The sequence below is a fragment of the Oncorhynchus nerka genome, linkage group LG6, assembly GCF_034236695.1.
Source record: "Oncorhynchus nerka isolate Pitt River linkage group LG6, Oner_Uvic_2.0, whole genome shotgun sequence".
Classification (NCBI taxonomy): domain Eukaryota; kingdom Metazoa; phylum Chordata; class Actinopteri; order Salmoniformes; family Salmonidae; genus Oncorhynchus; species Oncorhynchus nerka.
In genome coordinates this window covers 72,007,064-72,020,781 of record NC_088401.1, presented here as the reverse complement: position 1 = coordinate 72,020,781, position 13,718 = coordinate 72,007,064, and the positions used below count along the sequence as shown (strand labels likewise).

The 13,718-nt window shown below is 44.3% G+C and overlaps 1 protein-coding gene across 2 annotated transcripts in view; it reads right to left on the bottom strand.

The window, feature by feature from the left end:
• Positions 1–13,718, bottom strand: part of LOC115130948 (bromodomain-containing protein 8-like) — a 48,150-nt gene that overhangs the window by 32,884 nt on the left and 1,548 nt on the right. For both annotated transcript variants that reach the window (XM_065019837.1, XM_065019838.1), the window contains exons 2-10: positions 6,219–6,315; positions 6,010–6,079; positions 4,663–4,712; positions 4,416–4,538; positions 4,115–4,195; positions 3,874–3,938; positions 3,598–3,758; positions 3,134–3,325; positions 2,275–2,371 (exon numbers count right to left, since the gene is read on the bottom strand). In XM_065019837.1, the coding sequence (XP_064875909.1) occupies positions 2,275–2,371; positions 3,134–3,325; positions 3,598–3,758; positions 3,874–3,938; positions 4,115–4,195; positions 4,416–4,538; positions 4,663–4,712; positions 6,010–6,079; positions 6,219–6,315 (936 nt within the window). The remainder of the gene's footprint in view (positions 1–2,274; positions 2,372–3,133; positions 3,326–3,597; positions 3,759–3,873; positions 3,939–4,114; positions 4,196–4,415; positions 4,539–4,662; positions 4,713–6,009; positions 6,080–6,218; positions 6,316–13,718) is intronic.

Here is a 13,718-nt window from a genome sequence, read left to right as displayed (position 1 = left end):
CTGGGTTTAGAGAGAAACACTGACAGACAATGTGGGAGAGAGAGACAGCTGGGTTTAGAGAGAAACACTGACAGACAATGTGGGAGAGAGACACAGCTGGGTTTAGAGAGAAACACTGACAGACAATGTGGGAGAGAGAGACAGCTGGGTTTAGAGAGAAACACTGACAGACAATGTGGGAGAGAGAGACAGCTGGGTTTAGAGAGAAACACTGACAGACAATGTGGGAGAGAGAGACAGCTGGGTTTAGAGAGAAACACTGACAGATAATGTGGGAGAGAGAGACAGCTGGGTTTAGAGAGAAACACTGACAGACAATGTGGGAGAGAGAGACAGCTGGGTTTAGAGAGAAACACTGACAGACAATGTGGGAGAGAGAAACAGCTGGGTTTAGAGAGAAACACTGACAGACAATGTGGGAGAGAGAGACAGCTGGGTTTAGAGAGAAACACTGACAGACAATGTGGGAGAGAGAGACAGCTGGGTTTAGAGAGAAACACTGACAGACAATGTGGGAGAGAGAAATAGCTGGGTTTAGAGAGAAACACTGACAGATAATGTGGGAGAGAGAGACAGCTGGGTTTAGAGAGAAACACTGACAGATAATGTGGGAGAGAGAGACAGCTGGGTTTAGAGAGAAACACTGACAGACAATGTGGGAGAGAGAGACAGCTGGGTTTAGAGAGAAACATTGACAGACAATGTGGGAGAGAGAGACAGCTGGGTTTAGAGAGAAACACTGACAGACAATGTGGGAGAGAGAGACAGCTGGGTTTAGAGAGAAACACTGACAGACAATGTGGGAGAGAGAGACAGCTGGGTTTAGAGAGAAACACTGACAGATAATGTGGGAGAGAGAGACAGCTGGGTTTAGAGAGAAACACTGACAGATAATGTGGGAGAGAGAGACAGCTGGGTTTAGAGAGAAACACTGACAGATAATGTGGGAGAGAGAGACAGCTGGGTTTAGAGAGAAACACTGACAGATAATGTGGGAGAGAGAGACAGCTGGGTTTAGAGCGAAACACTGACAGACAATGTGGGAGAGAGAGACAGCTGGGTTTAGAGAGAAACACTGACAGATAATGTGGGAGAGAGAGACAGCTGGGTTTAGAGAGAAACACTGACAGATAATGTGGGAGAGAGAGACAGCTGGGTTTAGAGAGAAACACTGACAGATAATGTGGGAGAGAGAGACAGCTGGGTTTAGAGAGAAACACTGACAGACAATGTGGGAGAGAGAGACAGCTGGGTTTAGAGAGAAACACTGACAGATAATGTGGGAGAGAGAGACAGCTGGGTTTAGAGAGAAACACTGACAGACAATGTGGGAGAGAGAGACAGCTGGGTTTAGAGAGAAACACTGACAGATAATGTGGGAGAGAGAGACAGCTGGGTTTAGAGAGAAACACTGACAGATAATGTGGGAGAGAGACACAGCTGGGTTTAGAGAGAAACACTGACAGATAATGTGGGAGAGAGAGACAGCTGGGTTTAGAGAGAAACACTGACAGATAATGTGGGAGAGAGAGACAGCTGGGTTTAGAGAGAAACACTGACAGACAATGTGGGAGAGAGAGACAGCTGGGTTTAGAGAGAAACACTGACAGATAATGTGGGAGAGAGACACAGCTGGGTTTAGAGAGAAACACTGACAGATAATGTGGGAGAGAGAGACAGCTGGGTTTAGAGAGAAACACTGACAGATAATGTGGGAGAGAGAGACAGCTGGGTTTAGAGAGAAACACTGACAGACAATGTGGGAGAGAGAGACAGCTGGGTTTAGAGAGAAACACTGACAGATAATGTGGGAGAGAGAGACAGCTGGGTTTAGAGAGAAACACTGACAGACAATGTGGGAGAGAGAGACAGCTGGGTTTAGAGAGAAACACTGACAGACAATGTGGGAGAGAGAGACAGCTGGGTTTAGAGAGAAACACTGACAGACTGACAGTGTGGGAGGAAGAGAGAAACCCTGACAGGCAGACAGTGTAGGAGAGAGAGAGAAACAATGACAGACAGTTTGGGAGAGAGGGGAGGAGAAACAGATTAGAGACAGTTTTAAACTGTGTTGGGTGGGGCAATGTTTCCTGTTGGACACAACAAACTACATCTAATAAAAGGACCAAGTCACACACTTTGCTTCTAAAAAAACATTTAAAGCACAGAAGCACACACCAGCACATATAGCACTCAACTAAAATACCAATCAACCCAAACACGTAACAGCCAGCCAGCTAGCGTGTCGGGTTATATCACGGTTGCTATAGTTACCGGAGCAGGCGACCTCAAAGCCTGCTGGGATATCAAGGGTTGTAGTGGGAACTCCTCCATTAGCCAGTCCTGCAGCAGCAACATCCCCCTCCACCACCTGACCCAGAGAGATTACATCAACAACACACAATATCCCTGATTCAACTGTTTTTACTGAGCGGCTTGGTACAGATGTAGGATCTGAATTTGACCTTTATGGTCACAGAAATTGAATTCTGTAGCAACAGGTATTGAATGTTTAGTCCATAATATTGCGTGATCTGTGGTTAGCCTATTAGCTGGCCAAAAGTAGGCTACATGAAAAGTGCAATATTGTTAAAGGGGAAATTCGCAATTGAAATTGAAACAATAAAGTTTGTTTCGATAAAAAGCTGATGGAGACTATATTTTGAGACTATGCCGTATACATTTGCTTTATTTACAAATATTGGAGTTAAACAAGATTATATTTGTAGTTCTGATGGGGTGTGACAGTTGAACTAAGCTCATGAGGCATTTAGAAGTTATATTCTTCAAGAATCAATGGGTACATATCATTCATTTATAAGTAAACAAATGTATGTAGCAACTGCTGATTGTTGCTTTAATATAACCATGTGTTAGTGTGGGTTTTCAGTGAATTTATGTAAATCATGGAGCTCATCTGCATTTCCTGCAGTGCAGCAAAATTCTCAGCAACAAGAGAATGATCAAGTTGAAACATTTCCAACACCAGTAGCTTGTGAAGTCAAACTTAATCTGGACTCTCTCCCTAAAACAGATCCACCCAATATAATCCAATATAACACAAAATAATCCAATAATTACATCCCTTATTACTGCAAATCATCAATATTTTAAATCCCTCTGTATTTCTCACCAGTCTGGGGCTAGCAGAAATCAGGCTTCCTTTTTTCAGCAGCTCTGAGAGGAGAGGGGAGGGAGGTGGCGTGGACTTCTGACTAAGGAGCCTTTTCTGTGAGGAGTCATCTACCAGAGACCCAAGGCTTCCCTCCTTAGGCAGCACCATTGGAGCATCCGACGATGGTAGAAACACAGCCACCCCCTGGGCCTACGTGGACAGAATGGGGGAGAAAAAAACCCATCCTCCTCGATTTAATAGACCACAGCACTTCCACTGTATTCCTTCCAATACTGATAGAATTTTTCTTAGACCGTATTTGACCCATTTCGTGCATGCTGATGGAAGTGCAAGGCAGTGCTTGAATACAGAATACGCAAGTCACTTGTCATTTGCTACCAATACACACATCAACAACTGTTGAAGACAAAAAGCTAAACAAATCAGGCATATGATGACCAGTACTTGGGTCCTTCCCTTACCACAGTAGTGCCAGAGGTCTCCTCTGCCTGGGGCATGGCTGTGTCTGTTGGGGGTGTGGGGGTATCTGTCTGTGCCTCCATGCTCGTGGGACTGGCACCCAGAGGGGAGCGTACAGTGACACTGGGCACCCGCTTGGGTGTGTTCTTAACCGCTTGGCGAGCTGAGATCAGAGAGTACGGGTTGTTATCACTAGTAGTTCCTGAGCTTAATCATTGGTCCAATCAGTGGTGCCCAAACATTTGGATGATTATTATTACTATTAGGCCAAAGCTTACCCTGATAGGCTGTATCTGTGGCCTTCCTCTTAAGATCTGCCTCATCCTCATCCTGCTTCTTTTTCCTTCCAAACAAAACCATTTTAAAACACAATCTTCACTGCTAAATCTGGTACAGAATGTACACTCTGAATCACAACGTAGTGTATACAACAAATAAACACAAAGACACTGGTGGACAGACAGACATGCAGACACAAATCGAGAGACAGACAGGTGGACAGACAGACCGGTTTCTTACTGTGATACTTCTGTCCACAGATCCTCCAGCCGGGAGTCCAGATGTCCGGTCTGGATCAGATCCACCTCCTTCTTCAGCTTCCTGTCAGAGCAGGAAGTAGAGGTCACATTGTCATCTACAATGGCTTTGAACAGAAACATTGGCTATGCATTGAGCGCGATGGGTTTAATGTGTGAGAGCGGGAGAGTGCATGAGTGTGTGTGTGTGTAATGTGAGAGAGATAACAAGAGAGAGAGAGAGACAGAAAGACAGAGTGAGAGATTGAATGGGTGTGTGAGCAAGAGTGCCCATATGTCTTGACCTGTATTTGTCCTGTGTGTCTCTCAGTAGTTTCTTCAGCTCCTCTATCCTCTCGGCAGTAAGTCTTCGAACGATTACATCCTCGATGGTCTCCACCACCTCACCCTTTTCCCCACGCTTACGCCTGAAACAGCAATGTACATTAGACACATGATTACACTATGTGGGAACTGCTCTGATGACAGCTGGAGAGCTGCCTACGCAACAGAATACTCCAATAAAGTGCATGTGTGTGTTTGTGTACTCACTTTGGAGCCTCTGTGGTCTCCAGCAGCTCAGAGTACTGAGAGGCACAGTGCTGTGGGGGTCAGAGACACACACAGTTATATACATAATATATACACACAAATGTATGTGGACACCCCTCCAAATTAGTGGATTTGGCTATTTCAGCCACACCAGTTGCTGACAGGTGTATACAATTGAGTACACGGCCATGCAACCTCCATAGACAAACATTGGCAGTAGAATGGCCTTCCTGAAGAGCTCAGTGACTTTCAAAGTGGCACCGTCATTGGATGCCACCTTTCCAACAAGTCAGTTTGTCAAATTTCTGCCCCACTAGAGCTGCCTCGAACAACTGTAAGTGCTGTTATTATGAATTGGAAACGTCTAGGAGCAACAACAGCTCAGCCGCAAAGTAGTAGGCCACACAAGCTCACAGAATGGGACTGCCGAGTGCTGAATCGCGTAGTGTGTAAAAATAGTCTGTCCTTGGTTGCAAAACTCACTACTGAGTTCCAAACTGCCTCTGGAAACAACGTCAACACAATAACTGTTGGTCGGGAGCTTCATGAAATGGGTTTCCATGGCCGAGCAGGCGCACACAAGCCTAAGATCACCATGTGCAATGCCAAGCGTCGGCTGGGAGTGGTTTAAAGCTCGGCACCATTAGACTTTGGAGCAGTGGAAAAGCGTTCTCTGGAGTGATTAGTCATGCTTCACCATCTGGCAGTCCGACGGACGAATCTGGGTTTGGTGGATACCAGGAGAACACTACCTGCCGAATGCATAGTGACAACTGTAAAGTTTGGTGGAGGAGGAATAATGGTCTGGGGCTGTTTTTAATGGTTCGGGCTAGGCCCCTTAGTTTCAGTGAAGGGAAATCTTAACGCTACAGAATAAAATGACATTCTAGACAATTCTGTTTTAGCATGAAAATTCCCTTGTGCACAAAGCGAGGTCCATACAGAAATGGTTTCTCGAGATCGGTGTGGAAGAACTTGACTGGCCTGCACAGAGCCCTGACCTCAACCCAATCGAACACCTTTAGGATGAATTGGAACGCCGACTTCGAGACAGGCCTAATCGCCCAACATCAGCGCCGACCTCACTAATGCTCATGGCTGAATGGAAGAACGTCCCCACAGCAATGTTCTAACGTCTAGTGGAAAGCCTTCCCAGAAGAGTGGAGGTTGTTATAGCAGCAAATGGGGGACCAATTCCATATTAATGTCCATAATTTTAGAATGAGATGTTCAACTAGCAGGTGTCCACATGCTTTTGGTCATGTGCTCATATATAGTAGCTGACCTTTTAACCTTGTTCATCATGACAGAGATTAATTGTTGTGTCACAGCGTGTCTGTCTCATACCTTCTGAGAAAACCAGTCTGGAGGGCGGCCTTGCTCTGAGAAAGGCTTGATGGCTCTGCTGACAGACACCCTGAAAGGCAGGAGGACAATCAAGAAGTGTACACAAATGACCATGTAGAAAAGTTTACAATGCACACTAGAGAAAGAAAAACATGTAGATGCAGACAGAGTGACAGATGGGAAAAAGTTGGTAGTGTGTGTTTGTTTACCAGTTTTGGTCTCCGCTCCTCATAACAGAGGAGGCTAGGCATAGTTTCTCCCTCAATGACCACGGTTCCGTCGGGCCAACTGACAGCATCTTGTGTTCTACATAAAGACAGAGATAAGGAAATTATGAAGATTGGAAGAGGTAGGTTAGCAATAGCCCATACATAGATGCTAACTACCTTTAGCTCCTATAGACGATAGTATCTTCTGGCCGGGGAGTATGGTTAAAACCTATATATTTTTTACCTTTATTCAACTAGGCAAGTCAGTTAAGAACAAATGATTTACAATGACCGGATGACGCGGGGCCAATTTTGCACCACCCTATGGGACTCCCAATCACGGCCAGATGTGATGCAGCCTGGATTCAAACCAGGTACTGCAGTGGCGCCTCTTGCACTGATATGCAGTGTCTTAGACCACTGTGCCACTCGGGAGGGATAAATAAACCCCAAAACCACTAATTCCTACAATTAATAGTGTTAAATAACACTAATATGTGATAACTATTTTTGTGAACAAATGTTTCATGTTGTCATTATAACAAGGTTGGAAGAAATGTGAAAATCTTCTTGGGAAATCTGTTGCAGCTCAAGTCTACTACAAAACCCACAATACAATGCTGTCTCTCTGGGCTGGCTAGCTAGTTAGGTAGCTAGAAAACATAGCTACCTACACACAACAATACCAGCACGTGAAGTAGCTAGCTAGCAATCGGCTAAACAAACTGTGATATAAATGTAAGTCTCTCTCACATGAGTTCAACTTGCAGTTCGTATCTGCCCAGGGCACGTTTCTTTCACAGAGATACCGTTGAGATGGGAAACTATTTGAATCGTATTAACGGCCATTGTGTACGTTGACAGTGCATCGTCAATTGGCCAAGCTTTGCATTCTGGGACAAGGAGAGCTCTCCTTCAAGTAGTGAATGGGAATTAATCGGGCACCTGCTCAAAAACGGAACCTTGGCATGAATTTCGCAAACAAGAAGTACAACATTGCAAATCTTTTCCAAGATGTGTGATAATTAACGTGTTCTCTGTAGTATCGTATAGCTTTGGAATTGTAACATTACGTACTTGAGGAAAATAGGCAGGTACCCCGACTTTGAGAAGGGATTGCGTGACGGTTAGTTTAGAAACCGCGTCCAGCATTAGGACAACGTGAATGCGATGGGTCGACAGTCAGTTGGGTGGGGCGTTTCTCCATTTATTGCCCCTTGGGATACCTCCCTCATCCTTTCTGTAATATCTCTGTTTTCAACAGACACACATGGTGCAGTGCAACATGGTACTTGGAAGGAGAAACAGAGATGAATAATTCGGTACACTGTTGAGATTTAGATATGCTCAGTGAAATATTCAGTGAAATATATACTTTGTCTTGACGATATCAACAGATGGATGTGTTCTAGACAAGTATGCCCATACCATCTACTGGCTGATTTGGCGACATTGGCTACCTAGGGGATAATACGCTTAGTGTTAGAGCGTTGGACCGAAAGGTTGTAAAATCAAATCCCCGAGCTGACAAGGTACAAATCTGTCGTTCTGCCCCTGAACAAGGCAGTTAACCCACTGTTCCTAGGCAGTCATTGAAAATAAGAATTTGTTCTTAACTGACTTGCCTAGTTAAATAAAAGGTACAAAAAATAAATATATATTTGGCCTTGTGTTTTAGATTACTGTCCTGCTGAAAGGGGAATTTTCCCCCCAATGTCTAATGGAAAGCAGACGGAATAAATGTTTTCCTCTAGGATTTTGCCTGTGCTTAACGCTATTCAATTTATTATTATTATTTTTAAATACTCCCTAGTCCTTGCTGATGACAAGCATACCCATAACATAATGCAGACACCACCATGCTTGAAAATATTAAGAGTGGTACTCAGTGGCGTGTTGTGTTGTATTTGCCCCAAACATAACGCTTTCTTTTCAGGACATAAAATGTATTTCTTTGCCAAATTGTTGCATTTTTATTTTAGTACCTTTTTGCAAACAGGATGCATGTTTTGGAATATTTTATTCTGTAAAGGCTTCCTCCTTTTCACTCTGTCATTTAGGTTAGTATTGTGGATTATTTTATTTATCCGTTATTTTACCAGGTAAGTTGACTGAGAACACGTTCTCATTTACAGCAACGACCTGGGGAATAGTTACAGGGGAGAGTTTCGCAAACAAGAAGTACAACATTGCAAATATTCTCCAAGATGTGTGATAATTAACGTGTTCTCTGTGGTATCGTATAGCTTTGGAATCGTAACATTACGTACTTTTGTTGTTGGCCCATCCTCAGTTTTATCCTATCACAGACATTAAACTCTCTAAAGTCACCATTGGCCTCATGGTGAAATCCCTGAGCGGTTTCCTTCCTCTCCTGCAACTAAGTTAGGAAGGACACATGCATCTTTGTATTGATACACCAACCAAAGTGTAATTAAGGATGAGGTAGTCATTCAAAAATCATGTTATAACATTATTATTGCACACAGAGTAAGTCCATGTGACTTGTTAAGCAAATTATTACTCCTGAACTTTAGGCTGGCCATAACAAAGGGGTCGAATACTTGTTGACTGAAGACATTTCAGCTTTTCATTTTTTATTAATTTGTAAACATTTTTTAAAACATAATTCCACTTTGACAATATTGGATATTATTTGTAAACCGGCGACCCAAAATCTATATTTAACTATCAAACAGGCAAAGCGTCAATACAGGACTAAGATTGAATCGTACTACACTGGCTGTGACGCTCGTTGGTTGTGGCAGGGCTGGCAAACTATTACAGACTACAGAGGGAAGCACTGCCACGAGCTGTCCAGTGACACGAACCTACCAGGCGAGCTAAATTATTTCTATGCTCGCTTCTTGGCAAGTAACACTGAAACATGCATTAGAGCATCAGCTGTTCCGGACGACTGTGTGATCAACCTCTCCGTAGCCGATGTGAGTAAGACCTTTAAACAGGTCAACATTCACAAGGCTGCAGGGCCAGGCGGATTACCAGGACGTGTACACTGAGCATGCCCTGACCAACTGGCAACTGTCTTCACTGACATTTTCAACCTGTCCCTGACTGAGTCTGTAATAGCAACATGTTTCAAGCAGACCACCATAGTCCCTGTGCCCAAGAACACTAAGGTAACCTGCCTTAATCACTACCGACCCGTAGCACTCACGTCTGTAGCCATGAAGTGCTTTGAAAGGCTGGTCATGGCTCACATCAACAACATTATCCCAGAAACACTAGACCCACTCCAATTTGCATACCGCCCCAACAGATCCACAGATGACGCAATCTCTATTGCACTCAACACTGCCCTTTCCCAACTGGACAAAAGGAACACCTATGTGAGAATGCTATTCAATGACTACAGCTAAGCGTTCAACACCATAGTGCCCTCAAAGTTCATCACTACGCTAAAGACCCTGGGACTAAATACCTCCCTCTGCAACTGGATCCTGGACTTCCTGACGGGCCGGCCCCAGGTGGTAAGGGTAGGGAACAACACATCCGCCACGCTGATCCTCAGCATGGGGGCCCCTCGGGTGCATGCTCAGTCCCCTCCTGTACTCCCTGTTCGCTCATGACTGCATGGCCAGGCACAACCCCAACACCATCATCAAGTTTGCCCGAAGACTACAGTGGTTGGCCTGACCACCGACAACGATGAGACAGCTCATAGGGAGGTGGTTAGAGACCTGGCCATGTGGTTCCAGGACAAAAACCACTCCCACAACGTGATCAAGACAAAGGAGATGATTGTGGACTACAGGAAAAGGAGGACCGAGCATTCTCCAATTCTCATCGACGGGCTGTAGCAGAACAGTTTGAGAGCTTCAAGTTCTAGGGTGTCCATATCACCAACAAACTAGCATGGTTCAAACACACTAAGACAGTCGTGAAGAGGACACTGCAAAGCCTATACCCCCTCAAGACTGAAAAGATTTGGAATTGGTCCTCAGGTCCTCAAAAGGTTCTACAACTGCACCATCCTGACTGGTTGCATCACTGCCTGGTGTGGCAACTGCCCGGCCTCCGACTGCAAGGCACTACAGAGGGTAGTGCGTATGGCCCAGTAATTCACTGGGGCCAAGCTTCCTGCCATCCAGGACCTCCTATACCAGGCAGTGTCAGAGGAAGGCCCTAAAAATTGTCAAAGACTCCAGCCCCTCTAGTCATAAACTGTTCTCTCTGCTACCGCATGGCAAGTGGTACCGGAGCTCCAAGTCGAGGTCCAAAAGGCTTCTTAACAGCTTCTACTGCCAAGCCATAAGATTCCTGAACAGCTAATCAAAGGGCTACCCAGACCCCTCTTTTACACTGCTGCTACTCTGTTTATAATCCATGCATAGTCACTTTAACTCTACCTACAGGTACATATTACCTCAATTACCTTGACTACCGGTGCCCCCGCACATTGACTCTACTGGTACACCCTGTATATAGCCTCGCTACTGTTATTTTACCACTGCTGTTTGTTACTTTTTCTATTTTTTACTTAACACATTTTTTTTCTTTACTTCTTAAAGCATTGTTGGTTAAGGGCTTAAGTAGACATTTCACTGTAAGGTCTACACCTGTTGTATTTGGTGCATGTGTCACTGGAGATATTTAAAAAAATTTTTATTTGACCTTATTTTAACTAGGCAAGTCAATTAAGAACAAACTATTATTTTCAATGACGGCCTATATACACAGGAATTGCTTACCATGACAACATTGAATGTTCCTGAGTGGCCCAGTTAACAGTTGTGACTTAAATCTGCTTGAAAATCTATGGCAAGACTTGAAAATGGCTGTGATCAGTGATCAACAACAAATTTGACAGAGCTAGAAGAGTTTTTTAAAGAATAAAGTGCAAATATTGTACAATCCAGTTTCTGCAACGCTCTTAGAGACTTACCCAGAAAGCTTCACAGCTGTAATCGCTGGCAAATGGTGATTGTAACATGTATTGACTCAGGGGGTTGAATATTTATGTAATCAAGATATAAACTCAGCAAAAAAATAAACGTCCTCTCACTGTCAACTGCGTTTATTTTCTGCAAACTTAACATGTGTAAATATTTGTATGAACATAACAAAATTCAACAACTGAGACATAAACTGAACAAGTTCCACAAAAATGTGACTAACAGAAATGGAATAGTGTGTCCCTGAAAAAAGGGGGGTCAAAATATCCTTCCTGTTTGGCCCTGTCCGGGGGTGTCATCGGATGGGGCCACAGTGTCTCCTGACCCCTCTTGTCTCAGTCTCCAGTATTTATGCTGCAGTAGTTTATGTGTCGGGTGGCTAGGGTCAGTTTGTTATATCTGGAGTACTTCTCCTGTCCTATCCGGTGTCCTGTGTGAATTTAAGTATGCTCTCTCTAATTCTCTCTTTCTTTCTCTCTCTCGGAGGACCTGAGCCCTAGGACCATGCCTCAGGATTACCTAACATGATGACTCCTTGCTGTCCCCAGTCCACCTGGCCGTGCTGCTGCTCCAATTTCAACTGTTCTACCTGTGATTATTATTATTTGACCATGCTGGTCATTTATGAACATTTGAACATCTTGGCCATGTTCTGTTATAATCTCTACCCGGCACAGCCAGAAGAGGACTGGCCACCCCACATTGCCTGGTTCCTCTCTAGGTTTCTTCCTAGGTTTTGGCCTTTCATGGGAGTTTTTCCTAGCCACCGTGCTTCTACACCGGCATTGCTTGCTGTTTGGGGTTTTAGGCTGGGTTTCTGTACAGCACTTTGAGATATCAGCTGATGTACGAAGGGCTATATAAATAAATTTGATTTGAACAGTCAGTACGGCAGTGCATCTACTCCTCATGGACTGCACCAGATTTGCCAGTTCTTGCTGTGAGATGTTACCCCACTCTTCCACCAAGGCACCTGCAAGTTCCCGGACATTTCTGGGGGGAATGGCTCTAGCCCTCACCCTCCGATCCAACAGGTCCCAGGCGTGCTCAATGGGATTGTGATCCCGGATCTTCGCTGGCCATGGCAGAACACTGACATTCCTGTCTTGCAGGAAATCAGACACAGAACGAGCAGTTTGGCTGGTGGCATTGTCATGCAGGAGGGTCATATAAGGATGAGCCTGCAGGAAGGGTACCACATGAGGGAGGAGGATGTCTTCCCTGTAACGCACAGTGTTGATATTGCCTGCAATGACAACAAGCCCAGTCCGATGATGCTGTGACACACCGCCCCAGACCATGATGGACCCTCCACCTCCAAATCGATCCCACTCCAGAGTACAGGCCTTGGTGTGACACTCATTCCTTCAACGATAAACGCGACTCCGCGTCACTCTCTGGTGAGACAAAACCGCGACTCGTTAGTGAAGAGCACTTTTTGTGCTCTTGATTTTTTTGTGATGTCTGGTGAGGACCTGCCTTACAACAGGCCTACAAGCCCTCAGTCCAGCCTCTCTCAGCCTATTGCGGACAGTCTGAAAACTGATGGAGGGATTGTGCATTCCTGGTGTAACTCGGGCAGTTGTTGTTGCCATCCTGTACCTGTTCCGCAGGTGTGATGTTCAGATTTACCGATCCTGTGCAGGTGTTGTTTTTTCACAACTGTGACCATAATTGCCTACCGCCTGTAAGCTGTTAGTGTCTTTACGACCGTTCCATAGGTGCATGTTCATTAATTGTTTATGGTTCATTGAACAAGCATGGGAATCGTGTTTAAACCCTTTATAATGAAGATCTGTGAAGTTTTTTGGGGATGGATTATTACGAATTATCTTTGAAAGACAGGGTCCTGAAAAAGGGACGTTTCTTTTTTTGCTGAGTTTATTAGTGCTTTATTTTCCATAAATATTGAACAAAATGTTAGAATTTTTCTTCCACTTTGACAGAGTATTTTGTGCAGATCATTGACAAAAAATGGCAATTTGAAATCCATTTGAATCCCACCTTGTAACAAAATAAAATGGGGGAAAAAGCGTTGGACTAGTTACAGAAAGGTTACAAGATCGAATCTCCGAGCTGACAAGGTAAAAATCTGTCGTTCTGCCCCTGAACAAGGAAGTTAACCCACTGTTCCTAGGCTGTCATTGAAAATAAGAATTTGTTCTTAACTGACTTGTTAAATAAATAAAATAAACACGCATCGCTTGCGGTACGGTTTTGGAAACACAAGGAACGTATATTTCATATCAGCTATTTTTTTTCCTAAAACCAAAAGGTTAAATTACAACACACCTTTATAGTGTTTGGTTTTACACACTGCCATATGTCCCTGTTACAGCGCTAGTTTACAGAAAACAGACGGAGGACAGTCGACTACCTGTGCTAATTACCTATTTGCGTCTACAAACACCTGTGTGTAAACGGAAGACGGACGCCACAAACGTGTTGTCACTGACAAATACTGTCGACTGCAACTGTGCTAAAACAGTAAGTGTGTATTTGTGGAATTATTTCAATGTGATATGAAAGGAGAGGGATTCATGTTTCTAGAACTGTACCGCAATTGAGAATCGATTCATGTTAA